Source organism: Peromyscus leucopus, chromosome 15 (assembly GCF_004664715.2).
Source record: "Peromyscus leucopus breed LL Stock chromosome 15, UCI_PerLeu_2.1, whole genome shotgun sequence".
Lineage (NCBI taxonomy): Eukaryota > Metazoa > Chordata > Mammalia > Rodentia > Cricetidae > Peromyscus > Peromyscus leucopus.
In genome coordinates this window covers 3215989-3236788 of record NC_051076.1, presented here as the reverse complement: position 1 = coordinate 3236788, position 20800 = coordinate 3215989, and the positions used below count along the sequence as shown (strand labels likewise).

At 38.7% G+C, this 20800-nt stretch overlaps 1 protein-coding gene across 5 annotated transcripts in view; it reads right to left on the bottom strand.

Annotated features, from left to right (window-relative positions):
• LOC114687532 (complement component receptor 1-like protein) overlaps window positions 1-20800 on the bottom strand; it is a 59392-nt gene that overhangs the window by 12581 nt on the left and 26011 nt on the right. For 3 of the 5 annotated variants that reach the window (XM_037211101.1, XM_037211102.1, XM_028862145.2), the window contains 5 exons: window positions 15792-15877; window positions 13295-13690; window positions 6568-6963; window positions 3939-4041; window positions 2641-2726 (listed from right to left, as the gene is read on the bottom strand). In XM_037211101.1, the coding sequence (XP_037066996.1) occupies window positions 2641-2726; window positions 3939-4041; window positions 6568-6963; window positions 13295-13690; window positions 15792-15877 (1067 nt within the window). The remainder of the gene's footprint in view (window positions 1-2640; window positions 2727-3938; window positions 4042-6567; window positions 6964-13294; window positions 13691-15791; window positions 15878-20800) is intronic. The other 2 variants (XM_037211104.1, XM_037211103.1) reach the window with 2 other exon arrangements.

The following is a 20800-nucleotide window of genomic DNA, read 5'->3' as shown; positions in this document are numbered from 1 at the left end:
TGCAACTGCAGGAACCTCAGTATCCCTGAAATGCACTCCAACTCAGAGACGCTGGCCAGTCGCCTCTGGGTTTTTGGTCAGAAGTGAGGATACAATGCTAACAGTTTGCATTGCTTCAGGGGATCTTTGCATTAGGAAGATTAGGAGCACCTTTCCATTCTGAAATGCTCACTCAGAAACAAAGCACTTGATGCCTCAGCTCCGCTGTAACTGAAAAGCTTGGCTTTTTTTGCTTTTCTCAGGTAAAGTTTCCTGCCCTTTTGGGCTCTCTGTAGCTCTTCACCCACACTCTCCCAAGCGTTTCCCTCAGGGTACTCTGACCCACTGTCTTTTACTAGCTTGAAGAGAGCTTAGAAGAGGTTTTTAGGAACTTGTCCTTCCCTCCTGTGTTGCAGGGATGATTTTTAAAGCTTGAAAGAGAACTTAGAGGTTTTGCTGTCTTAAGAGGTTTGTTGTTTTCCCTTAGAGCTAATCACAGGTGGTCCCCATATTATCTTCAGGTGATTCTAATTTTTGTCCTTCTGAGAGAGAGATCTGAAAGGCTTTAGTTTTTAAGTTTAAGAAAACTTTTGAGAAAGATTAAGGCTTTTTAGAGAGATTTTTCCCCCAAAATTTTCCAAGAAAAGCTTTTCGTTTAAGAGAAAGATTTTTTCCCCAGGAGAAAGACCAACTTTCCCCAAAACTTCCCAACTTTAAACTTTGACTTCTTACACCCCCATTTTTGCCTCAGGGAGAAATTACTTTCTTCTGCTGCTTGGACTTAGCATTTCAGCTGTCCCCAGGTCAAAAGCTTCCATAGGAAACTTTTTCTTCCCCATAAGCTCAAAGAAGAGCTTTTTTACTACCCGTAAAGCCCAAAGAAAGATTTTTTTCCCCAGTTTGCCTTCATAGCCCCCAGAGTTAGACAATTGAAGAGTTTTTCTGTCTAGTTGCGTTACTTATTTTTTCCTACACAATCTTATACTTCTAAGTTTTTCCTAAACTATATTACTACCCTATACCTTACTTATTTTTCACAGATAGAATTTGAGAAAGGGATAGAAGATAGAAAATTTTGACAGAAGAGAATTTCGCTGCAGCATCGGACATCCTTCCAGTCCGCTTTCCTTTTCTCTCGAGGATAAAACCCCTGCCTCACAAAAATATATATAAAAAACATATATTTTCCATAACACCAGCATGCCTTTCCACTGGCAGGGCTGACTCAGCACTTTCACCAAAAACTCTGTAATAAAACTATTATTTTCCTTTATTTTTAGTCCCTATTTCTTTGTTTTTAGTCCCTGTTCATTTGTCTTTAGTCTCCCCCTTTTTTTAGTCCCCCTTTTTTTCTTTAGTCCCTTTTTTCCTTTTTTCTTTAGTCCCTGTTCGGGTGCCATTCTGTGGGGCATTTACCCACCACCCCCACAGCTTCCCAGAGTTTTCTTGAGTGCAATCAGCAGGAAATATTAGATAGAAGGATTTATAGCAGAGAATCTTACGGAGATAAACAGATAGAAAATAAAGGATAGCCTCGAGAGGGCCTGGAACCTATTCCAACGGGCCCCGACTGTCTCTGGCCCAGAGTTTTTATAGAGACGCCAAGGGGTAGAGCAAAAGCCCTCCTCCCCCAGCACAGCCAAGTGCAGACCATCTCAGACACCTACACTCAGGCCCGTGGTCCTGATCATCCTCTATGTGGACCTGCTGGGTAAAGCCACGAGGAACCTGAGAACGGGCTCCTACACTTCCTATATATACCACACAATATTCAATATTAAGATACCACATGTTGATAAACTAATAACAACCTCTTCTGGTCTCTATGGCAACACACATGCACATGATGCACAGACATACATGTGGGAAAAACATCTAGACACATTCAAATAAATAAATAAATAAATAAATTTTAAAAAGTGCTGTCAAATCTTTGGAAAATATTAACAGAACAAGTAAGAGAAATAAGTAATAATTTAGCACAAGAGGTTTCCTTTTTAATCTTATTATTTCTTAATATTTCAACACATTTTATATGCTTATGTTGAGACTTTAAGAACCTTACCTTTGCTACTCACCTGATGTAGTTTACCTTATTTTCTTTCATTCTCATATTCCTCTGATTTATTACCTATTACCTGATCTATTATCTCCATAGTATTTAATTAATTTATTTTCGTTCATCTCCCTACTTAAGTATAAATAATATCATGATTACTATTATAATTCCAGTGCAAATGAAAATATGGCACATAATTTTTGCTCAATAATAATTAAGTGAACATTGTTTTATATATGCATATTACCAAATAAATATGAGTAAGTCATTGCATATTGATGGCAGAACATAAAAGAAAATTACAAGGAAGCAAGAAAGGGAGGAAAGAGAAGAGAAATTTGTCAAAGACTTTCCTGTCCTAGGGGCAAACTACACAGGAAATATCACACATAACACAGAATTCTGAATGATGGAAGCTGATCAAATAGGTTACAAAGCAAGGAGATACTCACTTTGATTCAAAACAAACTTTTATGAAAGTAATCAACTTCTGTCAATAAGTCAAACTAGAATATAGAAGAAATACTAAAAGGGAGGGTGTGGGTTAAAATATGAGAAGTTAGGGAGAGCAACTAGATTAAAGTATCACTATATATACTCACTTTCACACACAGGAACATGGCTATCCCAAACACTGTCCCTTCCAGACAGAACACAATGACTAGCAGAATTGCCTTTTAATTGAAACCTAAGGAAGAAAATGGTAGTGGAATGTAAAAAGTTTTGGCCAGAGTAATACTCAGTTCCCAGGTCTAGCCAAAAAAGCATCGAGGACTTTGAGGAAATGGAACCAGGAGGTGGAAGGGGTGTGCAGATGCTAAGCTACTCAACTACCACAGCTTCCAGCAGGTGGGTAAAACTGAACTGCAATATAAAGTCCCAGCTTAAACTAAAGAAAGTAGTGAGGGCACAGCCAGATCCTGGACCTTTACTCAAAAGCACTGATCAAGCTAAAAGGAACCTGGCGCTGCTCACTGTCACAACTGCAAACCCAGACTGCTAATGAACACCTTGCTGACACTGTCACTGGGAAAGCCGAGTTAACTAGTAGGAAATAGAGATTGTTCTTATGTCTCAGTTTCTGCGATTGTTATCTAGGAAGCTCACAACAGCATGCTAAGCTACTGAAGAATAAGTTACACTTTTGTAAGTAATTCAGAGAAGCGGATGACTTATGAAGTACATGTCTATGGCCTGTAACAGACTAAAAATTTATTAGTGTTTTGTTGTTTGTTTTTCCTTTTAAAGCACCGGGACTGGAGAGAAAAATGGGAAGAGGAGAGGAGCCAACTTTTGTATGAAGTCATTTAAAATTCTCAAAGGATGTTTAGACCCTTATGCCCTCCTAAATCTTATTTGGCCCTAGTATTTGGTGCCTGCCAAAGATTCTGTGAAGCACTGGAGGGCAGGTTCTTTGTTGTCCATGACTGGTAGTTTCACAGAAGCGTGTCTGCTGTGAAGAAGGTTTATGACCTCACCTAAAATATTAACATCAGACACCATGGTCCCAACTCAGAGCCCAGAGCCCATTGCTGATTCAGTGATATACCAGTGGGCTTTAAAAAGCTGCCCCTTATTTTTTGTTTCTCTTTTAAATTCTATTAATGAGGTATTAATTTTTTCCCTAAAACATTGCTAAATGTATTGTTATTTGTATAAGCTTTTGTAACATATAATTTTTCTAAAAATCACTAGTATTATTTTCTATTTAGAAAATGATTTTTTCACTTAGTGCATTCCCTGTATATTTAAAACCAGTAGGTTTCCTTCATATCTCTTTTATCAATTCTACAAGTCACCACTCTTTCCTATATACAGCATCAGAAGTTGTTTCTTTCCCATTTTGGATAAACTCAGACTTAGTTTTAATGTCCAGCAGATCAAGCCTGCTCACACTCACCCTGGATTACAAACAAAGGACACGTTGGCTCCAAGTTGAAAATTTAGTGGAAATAGCACACGTCCATTAGGAAGATGTTCCAGGAAAGCACCACAGGATTTCACTGGAGAAAAAGAGCCAAACAGAAATAATAGCAGTGTGTGGAGAAAAAAAAACACAAGTCATATATGTCAAGCCAGATGACAGCCTAGAGATCTGCATATGCAGGAGCCACAGGACTCTGAAGTGCAGAGAAACAGCTCCACGGAGAGTGTAGCCTGGCTTAAGGAGGTAAAGCAGTTTCTGCTTGGACGGGAAAAAAATCATCTTTGTTTGGGGGTATACTCCTAGTGTTGGATTTCTGGGGGCAGCAGACATATTAAGGGGGAAAAAGTCTCATGGTGTGGAAAACATTTCTCTCAATGGTAAACTGGATCACAGATGCCAAGAGGATCACAACTATGTGGAAAAAGAAAGAAGAAAAACAGAATAGCTTTATTATATAGGAAAAATAAACAACCTTTCTGTCAAATGTGACAATACAATTCAGACACTGTGACTACACCTGATGAATCTGGAGTTTATTGTTTTCTCTCTAAGGTGTACACTAAGGTCATAACACTCCCAATTTCTTTTTTGTTTTGTTTTTCCAAACAGGGTTTCTTTGTGTAGCCTTGCCTGTCCTGAACTAGCTCTGTTGACCAGGCTAGGCTCAAACTCAGACATCCACTGGGATTAAAGGTGTGCACCACCACTGCTCAGCTACACTTCCAATTTCTACTGACCCTACACAAAATTAAAGATTGATTATTTATTTCAGATTCCCATACTACCTTTCTAGAAAGGCATCACCAACTTTAAGTTTCACATTTTAGGCAATAAGGAGAACCTAAATTTTCTAACATATTTCCCAGTGGGCAACCACAATGGTGCTAACAGATTCTGTTCTGATCTTTGAATCCTACTTCACTAGAGAACTACCGCACTTTGCTCACTACACAGCTGGTGCTCTTGTCACTCATTTCATTCCATTGAGAAGACAGTTGGATAGCCATTGAGCAAAATATTTTAAAAAACCTCCAGTTATCATAATGAGAACTATGCACTATATATTAAATATTCTAACAGTCCTAGGTCCAGCTTCTATTTAAGCCAACTGTTTTGAACTCAGGGAGTGAGGATGCATGTGAGTCTTAACACAATTACTTAAAGCTGCAAAATGAGGGGAAAAAAATCACACACACACACACACACACACACACACACACACACACACATACACACACTAAACCAAATCCAAAACCACATATCAACTCAGTTCTCCTCTCTGAACTTTAGACTTCTCTAGTAAAACATGGGGTATTGGTCTAGAATGAATGATTTCCATGAGAATTTCCAAATATATTTGATATTATAATAATTGTTTTGAGGGCTCATCTTTCAAGAGCTTCCCTTGACTAATACATTGAGCTGTGATATTTAAAGACTAGGCTGATTAAATTTCTAATGATTCCCAGTCTCATGCTATTTATTGCCTTTTAATTGTTTGTTATGGGTAGAAACATGAAAACTACAAGTTCTTTGCTCTAAGACAGTGGTTCACAACCTTTGCAATGCTGTGATCCTTTAATACAGCTCCTATATTGTGGTGATTCCCAGCCATAAAATTATCTTCATTGCTACTTCATAACTGTAATTTTGCTACTGTTACTGAATCATAATGTAAATATTTCTGGAGATAGAGGTTTGCCAAAGGGGCCTATGCTCTAGAGGCTTTAATTAAGTTCTGCCACCTGGAAGATATATATCACTATAAAAGGCAAGATGTGACAGACACCTTTATGCATCCAGGGACAGCATCAGTTGAGGCAATCTTGGTGACTCTCAAGTGAGCAACAGCCACTCAAATTCTAGCAACACTAATGACCAGCAAGGACTGGCTCTATCCTGGAAGCAGTGGCAGGGTCTGGCTGTGTCAGCCATGATAGAGCGTGACAGTGTCAACCATCACAGGACCAGCTGTGTCAGCTCTACTCCTGTAGTAACAGTAGCTCCTTGATCTTTGGCAACATTGTTTTCCTCCTTTTATTCTTCCTGTCCTTCTAACATTTTATATCCCATTATCAATAGGAAAGCCTTCTTTCCTTTAGAATCTGCCAGATGGGCAACCTTGGATTCTAATCTTTGCTCTGCAAGTTACTATGTATATTGTCTTAGAATATTAACCCCTAAGCCTCAATATGAAAGGAATGGTAACTACCCCATAGCTTCATTTTAGGAGTTAAATATGCATACATTTAATATGATTAGCCATGGACTACTCATTACATATTAGTAAGTATTATACATATGAATAACTGATACGAGCTGGAGATGGCAATACATGTAAAGAACTTCTGTGTATGAGAACTCCCAGGATGTATCACATTCCTTGTTCATATTCAGCTCCTCCTCAAGTTGAACGGATGTGCTTGTAAGGGTGCACAAACGCTCACAAAAACACATGTCCCTTCTTGATTTCATATTCCCTCCCAAGAAAATTTATTCATCCACCCTGTTCATCTTATGCCCTCTTCCAGAACCAACCCTTAACTCTGGTCCTCCAACACCCCATGGCATTGCAGGCTTCCCAAGCCCTGGTCAGACTTACCCTTGAAGCAGGTTGGTAACTCTGGCTCCCATTTGTTTAGGTCATGACACTGCACACTACTGGCTCCTTCCATGCTAAAGCCAGGCTGACATTTAAACTCCACAATATCCCTTAAGGAAAACAAGCTTTTGTTTTCTGACACTATGAATGCATTTTCAACATGAGGAGGTGTACATTTCTTGAGTTCAATGCACTGAGGAGGAGGGCCACTCCAGACTCCAACTTTCTCTTCATTGCTGATACAGTGTAAGGATGCCTCACCCACCAGGTTAAAGAGCTTCTTCCCTCTCGCATCAGATCTGCAGCGATAGGTAACCGCCATTCCATAATAAAAATCTTCTGTGGTAGTAAGTAAATCTCCATTGGCAATGGAGGGGGGTGGCTTACAAGAAATTACTGTGTGAAGAAAGCAGATTAAATTTTATTTAAATAATGATAGGGCAAATCTAATGAATCACTGAATTGAAATATTTATACTCATTATAAATGAATACAAATGTTCATTAAAAGCATTTAATATTTATTGACTTGTAGATGAGTTTTAAAATATTGCTATTCAGGTGCACACAGTAACATTTGCTCTGTCTCTCCTACCTATTTCTTATAAACACATGCAGTTACAAGTACAATCGACTTTTTCATTTGAAATAGCTCTTTGATTATATTACAGAGTTTATATCAGTTTCCAGATTTTTCTTCTTGCCTATTAATTTGCAAATTTGTTGTTAACTGAAAGGAAGATTAAAAAAAACATTCTCTAAGAAAGAATAAGGGGTGAATGAAACACAAATGGATAGTACGAAACATATTTTGAATTCCTGCAAGTATGTAAGAAAATTGGTGAAACTGTAGATTACTATATACTAAGCATTTGAAAATGTAATGGATAAATGAAAATACAGACCATTAATATTCATTCAAAAATATGTAAGATGCTGAATTTGACCAAGAACTTTTAAGAATATAAAAAAAAAAATCACAAATAAGTTCCTTCAAATTTTCAAGTAATACACACTTCCAAATATAATTTCAAGTACTTTGAGACATGTAAAAGACAAAACCCTCAAGTTTATTATAAGATGGGTTTTTATGACATAATTCACTAAAAAACCTAAATATACTTAAAATGAAGAAAGTGTTTGGCACTGGGCTGCTGTTCCAAGGGGAAGAGGGAGCCAAACCAATAGTAGGGAACCAAGAGTCTACTGAACTTGTGATGGGCTTACCAAATCAAGGGACAAAAACTGGAGTCCAGAGATTTCTAAACAAGGAAATCCTGGTAATATCTTGTAAAGAACCATACTCTTAGAATCAGGGTTGACTGACAACTGCTATTTCCAAGGCTGGAACTCTTCAAGTACTGTAGATGGCCAAGAAAAATTAAAATTCATGATACTGAATCAAAATAGTGCCATTTGGGCAGTGTCCTAGAGCCTTGCAGAAAAAAGAAATGTGTTCTCTGAAGAGTGTGGGTTATTGCTGTGTTTTAAATATGGGTAAATTTTCCTCAAAAATCAAGCACTAAAGGCTTGGTATCCCGGGTGGCATGAATGCAGTGGAACTTTTAAGAAGTTTGGCCTCCTGGGAAATGCTTAGGTCACTGAGGATGTGAACTTGAGAAAATGTGGGACCATGACTCTTCCTCCCTCTGCTTTGGCTCATCACTTCCACATGCCCCTGCCCTGAGGTTTTGCCTCAGTAGAGGCCCAGAGCAATAGAACTACAAAATTAGGGAATAGACCCTTCAAAATTGTCAGCTGAAATAAATACTTTATCATACAAGGCAGTTGTTGCAATTATTTCATTACAGTGATAAGCAACTGACTTCATTAATTTTGTGTTTGTCTCCTTTATATTGAGCCACCTGCAAGCATGTTAACCATTCAAAGAGAGTCTCTCTAACCTTGCTCATCCCTTGAAACTTCAATCACGGTTTCTCTGTAATTCAGTCTGCTTTGTTGTTATAGAAGGGCTCTAGCAGGCCTAATAGTCTAGTTTTGGCCACCGGTCCCCAGGAAGCCAATTAAAGAGATGGCAAAAAGCAGAGAAGGGAGAGTTATTCAAAGAGAACACACAGGAAAAAGGAGGAGAAAAGGATGGTCACTGACCCCAAAGCCTGTCTTCTGGGTATTGACAGGAGCATATAGAGGAAGAATTGGGACAAAGGACAAGAGTTACTTATGATTAAGCAGTACTACCTGCTCTAGGTATAGTCTTTTTTCATTGATCATTGTCTCAGCTCTTGTCCTAGAAGGTGGTCTGAAGAAGACCTTACTGCTGGAGAGAACAAGGTGGTTCTCTGGAGATTACTTCTGTACCAAGATCGTCTCCCTCTCTTGGCTAATTATATATCAGGGTAAGGGGTTGGGGTGGAAGGAGGCTGTTCCTCATGATTTTGCAGATTCAGAGCCTAATTAACAATTCATCTTGGACTACCTTTAGTACTCTAAATAGCCACTCCTTGTCTACTTCTGTGTCAGACCTAATATTCTGTGACTAACAGGAAAAGACATATTTTGGATATATTAACATAACCCTGGATTCTACTAATCAGAAGTCTAGGAATAACATCAGGCAGCATCTGAGGTCTAGCAGAGGTTTCTCTGCTTTACTTCAGCCCACCTACTTAATGTTTCCACCAATATATTTTAAAAGCACCTTGATTATGACTTCTTTTGTTTTGTTAATCTACAAACTACATGAGGAGAGATTCCTGAAAAGAAGCAGTATGTGCAGAGACTGGTTGGGGCTGATTCAAACTTCAGTACTAGAGAGATCGGGATGTTGTAGGTCCAGAGGCTAATTACCTATCTTGGGCTAGTTCTAGCCCTCCAGAACAGCCATTCCTTCCCCACCTATGTGTCTTAATTAACATTTTGTTACTAACAGATAGAAACCTTTTGGGATCTATTAACTTAGCAAATCACTAGCTTCCACCAGCTCAAAAGCTAAAAATGTCATCAGCTATCATCTTAGGTCTATAGAAAAGTTTTCCCCATCTTGTTGTAATTGCCTCTCTGATGTACCCATAATTTATTTTAAACTTGCCTTGACATAACTTTCTTTGTTCTATAAAACTATGAAAATGCTTCCACACTAGAACAAAGAATTGGGGTAATCTAAATCTGTTTTCCTGGGCCATAGTCACTTAAAATAGCTCCAGAATAAAGGATCTCTTATTCCTTTTCAGATAACAGCTGTAGTTTTTGCATTGACATCAAATGTTGCCATCTTGGATCATGGAATTTGGAGTAACCTAAATCTGTGTTCTCTGGTCTTGGCCATTCATGTTTGGCTCCAGAATAAACTATCTCTTTTCTCCTTTGAGGTGAGAGTTGTGTTTACTGTGTGGACAAGAGCACAACTTGATACCCATTTTTCCACAACTCAGACTTGAATAAATGATCTCCAGTAATCTGTTTCCTGGGTGGTTTTTAAAGAAGCAGTGGTGGTAGTACTGCCTATGGTATAGAAGAATGACATGTACTTTGGCAGCATTACACAGAAAGAATAGAGGGATGAAACCATGCACTAAAGAAAGCTGATGAAAGATATGGGATTCAGGAAGCCATAAAATTCAACAATAAAATTCAACCAATTCTTCATCTAGATACACCAAAGTTGTAAAATCAAATTCCACCAGCATAATAGCAGCCATGAAAGAGACACTAACTAAAAGGAACCACAAGGGGAAAGTGTTTCAACAATAAAGTTCCAGATCTACAAAATTAAAAAAAAAAAGTTTTTCAGGCTGAAGGATGATAGTTTTATATAAAATTGATAGAGCCACAGTAAGGAGGGATCTATTCTAAAAGAGCGGTGTATGGGTATATATACATTTTTTCTTTTTTGCTGAACTTTTCTTTTGTTTGTTTTTTTCGAGACAAGGTTTCTTCTCTGTGTAGCCTTGCGCCTTTCCTGGAACTCACTCTGTAGCCCAGGCTGGCCTCGAACTCACAGAGATCCTAGCCTGGCTCTGCCTCCCAAGTGCTAGGATTAAAGGCATGTACCACCACTGCTCAACAGGGTATATTTCAATTTACAGTATTCAGCAATTACAGTATTCAATTGATTACAGAAACAAGACAATATTTTTATTTTCTGTATGCTCTGAGGGTACATGAAACACATGAAGTAAAACAGAGGCCAGTCAGTGTGAGGAGAAGGCCCCAGAGTGACCTAAGGGACAAATCTCTATTGGAATCCCAGTGTTGGTCAGGCCAAGTTTCCATTAACTAGCGTGCTCAGTCAAAGTAGGCACGAAATCTAAGAGGATATGCATGTGAGTGTAACTACTGTAAGATGTGGGGGTTAGGAGCCATTCAGTATCTTTTATCTAGCTGTTCCATAGAAAAGTGGTCACCAGGGGGTGGTTGTATGAGTCAGATATCTGGAACAAGCACAACAAAGAAGCTGGGGGAAAGCAGAACAAGAATTTCCTTCAAGGATGACTAATTTCTACTCCTGGTATGAGAAAGCTATCAAGTAGTTCCACTTATCCATAGGAGACACAACCAAAACCACCACTAGAAGTCTGAAAATTCGGCTAGTACCATGCCCTATGATATTACTTAATTTATGTTATTACTCTCTCTAGTGCTCCCCCTAGCCATGGTCCTCTTACTATTTTCATGCTTTCTGCACTTTCTTCAGGTTATATATTCACATCTGAGTTTAATTCATTCATGGGGAATATAGTTTCATTTTCAGGAAGATAGATGGAACTGGGCATCATCTTGTTAAAGGAAATAAGCCAGACTCAAGAAGGCAAATATCACAAAAAAAAAAAAAAAAAAAAAAGAAAGAAAGAAAGAAAAGAAAAGGAACACCCAGGACAAAGGAGAACTTAAAGGAAGTTGCAGTTGTCTTCTATCTTAGGGTTCCTATTACTGTGATGAAAAACCATGACCAAAAGCAACTTGGGGAGGAGAGTTTATTTGGCTTACATATCCGGAAACATAGTCTAGTGAGAGAAACCAAGGCAGTAACTCAGTTTGGGAAGGAACCAGAAGGCAGGAGCTGATGCAGAGACCATGGAGGGGTGCTGGTTATGTTCCTCATGGCTTCCTCAGCTGGCTTTTTTATAAAAAAAAAAAAAAAAAAAAAAAACTCATTTCATTCCATTGAGAAGACAGTTGGATAGCCATTGAGCAAAATCTTTTAAAAAACCTCCAGTTATCATAATGAGAACTATGCACTATATATTAAATATTCTAACAGTCCTAGGTCCAGCTTCTATTTAAGCCAATTGTTTTGAACTCAGGGAGTGAGGATGCATGTGAGTCTTAACACAATTACTTAAAGCAGCAAAATGAGGGGAAAAAATCACACACACACACACACGCACACACACACACACACACACTAAACCAAATCCAAAACCACATATCAACTCAGTTCTCCTCTCTGAACTTTAGACTTCTCTAGTAAAACATGGGGTATTGGTCTAGAATGAATGATTTCCATGAGAATTTCCAAATATATTTGATATTATAATAATTGTTTTGAGGGCTCATCTTTCAAGAGCTTCCCTTGACTAATACATTGAGCTGTGATATTTAAAGACTAGGCTGATTAAATTTCTAATGATTCCCAGTCTCATGCTATTTATTGCCTTTTAATTGTTTGTTATGGGTAGAAACATGAAAACTACAAGTTCTTTGCTCTAAGACAGTGGTTCACAACCTTTGCAATGCTGTGATCCTTTAATACAGCTCCTATATTGTGGTGATTCCCAGCCATAAAATTATCTTCATTGCTACTTCATAACTGTAATTTTGCTACTGTTACTGAATCATAATGTAAATATTTCTGGAGATAGAGGTTTGCCAAAGGGCCTATGCTCTAGAGGCTTTAATTAAGTTCTGCCACCTGGAAGATATATATCACTATAAAAGGCAAGATGTGACAGACACCTTTATGCATCCAGGGACAGCATCAGTTGAGGCAATCTTGGTGACTCTCAAGTGAGCAACAGCCACTCAAATTCTAGCAACACTAATGACCAGCAAGGACTGGCTCTATCCTGGAAGCAGTGGCAGGGTCTGGCTGTGTCAGCCATGATAGAGCGTGACAGTGTCAACCATCACAGGACCAGCTGTGTCAGCTCTACTCCTGTAGTAACAGTAGCTCCTTGATCTTTGGCAACATTGTTTTCCTCCTTTTATTCTTCCTGTCCTTCTAACATTTTATATCCCATTATCAATAGGAAAGCCTTCTTTCCTTTAGAATCTGCCAGATGGGCAACCTTGGATTCTAATCTTTGCTCTGCAAGTTACTATGTATATTGTCTTAGAATATTAACCCTAAGCCTCAATATGAAAGGAATGGTAACTACCCCATAGCTTCATTTTAGGAGTTAAATATGCATACATTTAATATGATTAGCCATGGACTACTCATTACATATTAGTAAGTATTATACATATGAATAACTGATACGGGCTGGAGATGGCAATACATGTAAAGAACTTCTGTGTATGAGAACTCCCAGGATGTATCACATTCCTTGTTCATATTCAGCTCCTCCTCAATTTGAACGGATGTGCTTGTAAGGGTGCACAAACGCTCACAAAAACACATGTCCCTTCTTGATTTCATATTCCCTCCCAAGAAAATTTATTCATCCACCCTGTTCATCTTATGCCCTCTTCCAGAACCAACCCTTAACTCTGGTCCTCCAACACCCCATGGCATTGCAGGCTCCCCAAGCCCTGGTCAGACTTACCCTTGAAGCAGACTGGTAACTCTGGCTCCCATTTGTTTAGGTCATGACACTGCACACTACTGGCTCCTTCCATGCTAAAGCCAGGCTGACATTTAAACTCCACAATATCCCTTAAGGAAAACAAGCTTTTGTTTTCTGACACTATGAATGCATTTTCAACATGAGGAGGTGTACATTTCTTGAGTTCAATGCACTGAGGAGGAGGGCCACTCCAGACTCCAACTTTCTCTTCATTGCTGATACAGTGTAAGGATGCCTCACCCACCAGGTTAAAGAGCTTCTTCCCTCTCGCATCAGATCTGCAGCGATAGGTAACCGCCATTCCATAATAAAAATCTTCTGTGGTAGTAAGTAAATCTCCATTGGCAATGGAGGGGGGATCCTTACAAGAAATTACTGTGTGAAGAAAGCAGATTAAATTTTATTTAAATAATGATAGGGCAAATCTAATGAATCACTGAATTGAAATATTTATACTCATTATCAATGAATACAAATGTTCATTAAAAGCATTTAATATTTATTGACTTGTAGATGAGTTTTAAAATCTTGCTATTCAGGTGCACACAGTAACATTTGCTCTGTCTTTCCTACCTATTTCTTATAAACACATGCAGTTACAAGTACAATCGACTTTTTCATTTGAAATAGCTCTTTGATTATATTACAGAGTTTATATCAGTTTCCAGATTTTTCTTCTTGCCTATTAATTTGCAAATTTGTTGTTAACTGAAAGGAAGATTAAAAAAAACATTCTCTAAGAAAGAATAAGGGTGAATGAAACACAAATGGATAGTACGAAACATATTTTGAATTCCTGCAAGTATGTAAGAAAATTGGTGAAACTGTAGATTACTATATACTAAGCATTTGAAAATGTAATGGATAAATGAAAATACAGACCATTAATATTCATTCAAAAATATGTAAGATGCTGAATTTGACCAAGAACTTTTAAGAATATAAAAAAAAATCACAAATAAGTTCTTTCAAATTTTCAAGTAATACACACTTCCAAATATAATTTCAAGTACTTTGAGACATGTAAAAGACAAAACCCTCAAGTTTATTATAAGATGGGTTTTTATGACATAATTCACTAAAAAACCTAAATATACTTAAAATGAAGAAAGTGTTTGGAACTGGGCTGCTGTTCCATGGGGAAGAGGGAGCCAAACCAATAGTAGGGAACCAAGAGTCTACTGAACTTGTGATGGGCTTACCAAATCAAGGGACAAAAACTGGAGTCCAGAGATTTCTAAACAAGGAAGTCCTGGTAATATCTTGTAAAGAACCATACTCTTAGAATCAGGGTTGACTGATAGCTGCTATTTCCAAGGCTGGAACTCTTCAAGTACTGTAGATGGCCAAGAAAAATTAAAATTCATGATACTGAATCAAAATAGTGCCATTTGGGCAGTGTCCTAGAGCCTTGCAGAAAAAAGAAATGTGTTCTCTGAAGAGTGTGGGTTATTGCTGTGTTTTAAATATGGGTTATTTCTACTCCTGGTATGAGAAAGCTATCAAGTAGTTCCACTTATCCATAGGAGACACAACCAAAACCACCACTAGAAGTCTGAAAATTCGGCTAGTACCAGGCCCTATGATATTACTTAATTTATGTTATTACTCTCTCTAGTGCTCCCCCTAGCCATGGTCCTCTTACTATTTTCATGCTTTCTGCACTTTCTTCAGGTTATATATTCACATCTGAGTTTAATTCATTCATGGGGAATATAGTTTCATTTTCAGGAAGATAGATGGAACTGGGCATCATCTTGTTAAAGGAAATAAGCCAGACTCAAGAAGGCAAATATCACAAAAAAAAAAAAAGAAAGAAAGAAAGAAAAGAAAAGGAACACCCAGGACAAAGGAGAACTTGAAGTTGCAGTTGTCTTCTATCTTAGGGTTCCTATTACTGTGATGAAAAACCATGACCAAAAGCAACTTGGGGAGGAGAGTTTATTTGGCTTACATATCCGGAAACATAGTCTAGTGAGAGAAACCAAGGCAGTAACTCAGTTTGGGAAGGAACCAGAAGGCAGGAGCTGATGCAGAGGCCATGGAGGGGTGCTGGTTATATTCCTCATGGCTTCCTCAGCTGGCTTTTTTATAGAACCCAGGTCCATCAGCCCAGGCCTGACACTTCCCACAATGGGCTAAGCCCACCCACATAATTAAGAAAATGCCATACAGGCTTACCTATAGCCAGATCTGATAGAAGCATTTTCTCAATTGAAAGTCCTTTATTCTCAAATGACTCTGGCTCATGTCAAGTTGACACTAGCCAGAACATCTTCATTTACTTGAAGAACAGATTATACAAAAGCGATTTTAATAAAGATTTAAAAAATCCCTTATAGGGCTTTATGTTTACAGCTTCCTAAAAGGCATGAGGCCCTGGATTCAATCTCAGCCCTCCAAAAATATACATATAATTCCAGAGAAAATATGAAGTACATGAGTCAAGGTAATAGAAATAAAAATTTCAACTTACTCTGACAAGTAGGTGTCTCGTTATCCCAAGCAACATTTTGACCTGAGATTACACATACAGCAGAGGAGGAACCAATGAGGCGGTATCTACACACAGGATAAAGAATGTTAATTAATCCATAAGTAATTGCCTACTTAAATTGCTGCTTCCCAGAGATTACTACCCTGGAAGCTTTAGGACATTTTTTTTTCTTGTCAAAGACCATGAGTTCTCAAATCTTACATTCCTCTTTGGACTTCTTGATTTTCATCTTTATGCTTCCCAACTAAATGAGATTTTTCTTTTTATTATCTTATCATACAATCTATAGTAAATTATAGTTGTTTCCTCTAAGTCTTATTTTTAAAGATATTACAAGCTTCTTGAGGGCAAAGTAAATGCCATGTGTATGTGTGTATTATACTAATATGAATGAATTAAGTTATACTGTGAAAGCATTAATGTGAATGCCTAGATAACAGAACACCTGATCAGCAGATTCATTAACCTAGAATCAAGGGACTCAAATCTGACCAAAGTCAAACACATTTTTTATACTCGATTAAAGTCAGCAATAGTAAATTAATATGCTACAAATTGTCTAGTATGTCATAAAATTAAAACAATTCATGACAATTATTTCACAGTAACTTAACTCTTATACCTACTTTGTTTTATACATAAACATGTCATTTTGGGAAGTACAACTGTAAAGGGCTGTGTTTTATGTTTACATTTAAATTCCACTTGCTCATTTTCCTATGGGAAAGAGACCTTTTCTGGTCCCCCCCCACATACCTCCTTCTTCTTTTTTCTTTTTTCTTTTTTGTCCTTTTGGTTTTTCAAGACAGGGTTTTTCTATGTTTTTTTTTTTTTTTCTGGCTTTCCTGGAACTCATTCTGTAGTCCAGGCTGGCCTTGACATCCAAATGCTGGGACAAAAGTCATGTGCCACCGCCAACCAGTGGGAAAGAGACTTTGACACAATTTTACAGGTAGGCTTATGTATTTTCTACCACAGCAAGAACTAAAATAGACACAAGATCTCTTGTTCTCTCTATTTACTGTGACATTCCCTTTGTGTCTTCCCATTCCTGATTTTTCTTGCACATTCTTATTGCTGGTAATCATTTCTATAATTACATAATTTTTAAAAAATTATATAAAGATTCATATAGAATGTAACCATATACAATTAGCTTTCTACTCAGCACAATCCTGGAGATTTATCAAGCAGTCCTTTTTGTTATAGAGTCCATCACATGGATGCACCATCATTCATCTAACCATTTACCTATTGTTGGACATTTGAGGATGTCCAAAATCAGGGAGATCCATAGAGAAGTAGGTAGTTGTACAGAGACAGGACAGGGCACATTTTCATTTAAGAATGGTGAAAATGCCTTTGTGCTCCTAATCTTATAGAGAAGACTGCCTTTCTCCACTGAATACAATGTTAGTTGTAGGCTTGTCATATGTGGAAAATATATGACATGAAACTATAATCCTTCTATGACTAATTTTTAGAGAAGTTTTCTAGTGATGGAAAATTTGAATTGTTTTTCAAAAGTCTTTTCTTCTTCTAGCAATGACTATGCTTTTACACCTCATTCTGTCAGTGTGATATATCACATTTTGTTTGTACACTGTCAAGTGAAGCTTGCATTTCAGGGATAAATCCCACTTAATCATGATGTATGACAGTGTGTATGTTTTATGAGCATACATGGGGTCTGTGTGATAATGTGCTCATATGTGTGTACAAGAGGAGCTCAGGGCAGGATACCAGGCATCTTCCTCTATCACTCTCAGTCCATTGTCTTGAGAGAAAAATCTCTCACTGAGCTGAAAACTCACTCGTTTGGCTAGGCTGGCTGGCCAGCAAGCCCTTAGGATCTGTCTTTCTCTCATTCTCCTAGTGCTGAGATTACAGGCATCCATTTTACATGGATGCTGGAGATTCATCCCACTCACCCCAGTGTATGCACTTGTGAATTCTGTCTGATAGTAATTTGTAAAGAATGAACATTTATAACATGTTTATTAAGGATACTGGCCAGCAATTTTCTTCTGTTGTCAAGGCTGGTTTGGTATTAGCATAATATTGGCCTTATAACACAAATTAGAATCCAGCGGTGAAGCCCACAGGTCCTAAGGTTTCCTTTCTTGGAAGGTTGTAGTAAGTAATTGGAATTTATCTAAGTATTTATCTCTTGCCTCTTCAGCTACATTCAACTATATAGCTTTGCTCTCAAACATGTATCTGCAATGCCAACTCAGATCATCACAGCTTCTTCAGCTTCTTTCTCACAGATTCAGGATTCATTATCAATGCCAAGACTGTGCCATCTGGTTTCCTAGCTTTGGTTTCTCTGAAACTCCTCTTTAACTCTTTGTGGTCTCTCTCTCTCTCTCTCTCTCTCTCTCTCTCTCTCTCTCTCCCTCCCTCCCTCCCTCCCTCTCTCTCTCCCCCTCCCTCCCTCTCCTCCTCTCTCTCTCTCTCTCTCTCTCTCTCTCTCTCTCTCTCTCTCTCTCACACACACACACACACACACACACACACACAGACACTATGGTTGTTTGAAAAAGAGTGGACCCAAAGTTTCATATATTTGAATGCTTAGCCATCAGGGACTGGCAGGACTTGAGAAGGATTAAAAGGATTAGGAGATGTGGTCTAATTGGAGGAAACATGTTACTCGGGGTGGGCTTTGAGTTTTCAAAAGCCCACACCAGGCCCAGCCTATCACTGTCTATCTGTCTGTCTTTCTATCTAGCGATTAGGATGCAGCTCCCACTTACTGCTCCAAGCCATGCTCCCCACCTTGATGATAAAGGACTAACCTCTGAAACTGTAAGGAAGCCATAAGCAGCACTCTTCCATGGCCTCCGAATCAGCTCCTACCTCCAGGTTCTTGCCTGTTCTGAGTTCCTGTCCTGACTTCCTTCAACATGAACAGTGATTTGGAAGCATAAATCATATAAACCCTTTCCTCCCCAAGTTGGTTTGGTCAGGGTATTTCATCACAGCAATAGTATCCCTAACACATACACAGAGAGTGGTGTCTGTGTAATGCATAACCTGATAGTTAATATTGGTAATTAAGAATGTTTTAACAAAAAACTTTATATTTGCCTCAGCCAGAGTCACCAAAAAAAAAAGTACTATCTGTTAAGCTATTGCCATTGAAACCATGATAAATACCTAGTGAATTTATTGTTACTCAATAAGTTCTGATATTATGAAGAGACAGAAACAAATTAATCTTTTTCTAACACAGTGTACTCATGGCAGTGGTCTAATATTTTTACATGTTTTATAAAATGTTCTATGTACACTTGAGAAGAATATAGTTTCTTTGTTGTAGGATGGTCTGTATGTCAAATTACTCTGACTGGTCAATAAATAAAACACTGATTGGCCAGTGGCTAGGCAGGAAGTATAGGCGGGACTAACAGAGAGGAGAAAAGAAAGAACAGGAAGACAGAAGGAGTCACTGCCAGCTGCCACCATGACAAGCTGCATATGAAGATGACAGTAAGCCATGAGTCACGTGGCAAGGTATAGATTTATAGAAATGGGTTAATTTAAGATATCAGAACAGTTAGCAAGAAGCCTGCCATGGCCATACAGTTTGTAAGCAATATAAGTCTCTGTGTTTACTTGGTTGATTCTGAGCGGCTGTGGGACTGGCGAGTGAGAGAGACTGTCCTGACTGTGGGCCAGTCAGAAAAACTCTAGCTACAAATGGCACCCAACGAGTTGGCAAGAGTTTCCACCTAAAATCTGAGAAAAAATTTTAAAATGGAGCTAAAAACAGCTTCCTAATTGTCTCTCTCAAATGAGCGGCTGCTGCCGGTTTGAGCTACTGGTGGGTTCCTAGCGTATACGCTCGATCTGCAGTATGGCGGGAATGAGGCCTCTGCAAGTGGCACATTAAGCTACATGGTGGATTTAGCCTTTCCTATTTCAAAACAAAAAAAGAGGTTTCTGGGCTACACGCTGCTTGGATAAAATCATAGACCCACGATAGCTCCCAGAGCTGTCGGTAAATGTAACACCGCCATGTTGGAAAGCTGAGGTGGGCAGAGCCAGCAGCCATAGCGCCGTTTCAGTCTTACAAATGCTGCAGTTTAAAGCAATAGATTCACAATAAGACAGATTCAGATGTAATAGTTTACAATGTGTGTAAAATATACATAGGCTTGAAAGAGACAAAAAAAGGTGATATATACAGTTATATAAACAAATACATAGTTTTAAAAAATAAAGTCTCTAAAGAGACAGTAAAATTAATATAAAAAATAAGCCATGTAAAGATGAATATTACACAGAGAATCTGGATTGTGATGTCTTTGTTGAGTTAAACCAATATGTATATTTTAAAGATTCCTTGACTTTAAAATTTGGATATAAGGACATTCAAAACTGGTGTGGGGAAGATGGCGGCGAACGGTACTTCACAAGCTAGTGGCTAGGAGGAGAAGAAAGGTGCTGATGAGTCCAGTAGAGAGATAGTTTGGATCGACAGGACCACAACCATTAAGAATTAATAGCAGGAGGTGGACAGACCCAGCGGTGGCTGATGGGGACGTACAGGCCCGGCGGCGGAGACAAGTGGACGCAGGTAAGCCTGTGGTGGCGGCGGACCTCGGAGGTGGACAGGCCCGGGGACGGAGATGGGCAGACGCGGCTTGGAGCGGGGACGCCCCTGGCCCCAACGCCTGGGGAGGAGGCTGTCTCCGTGGGTTGGAGCCTGAGCGAATCTGAACACTCCGTCTGAGGACAACCCAGGGCCCAACTGCTGATCCTGTGAAACCCAACAACTTGGAGGTGTTGGTGAGACTACCCTGCTCAGCTGAAACCCATCTGGGAGAGGATTCAGATGCCTACAGTTTGAAGTCTGAAGAAACAAGATCAGCTGAGGAGTTGACAAATGAACAAAACGTGACCTGGGAACACAGAAGAAGGCGCTACCCAGCCACCAAACCAGATCACCAGAATCATAAGTATATAATTCACTGACTGAA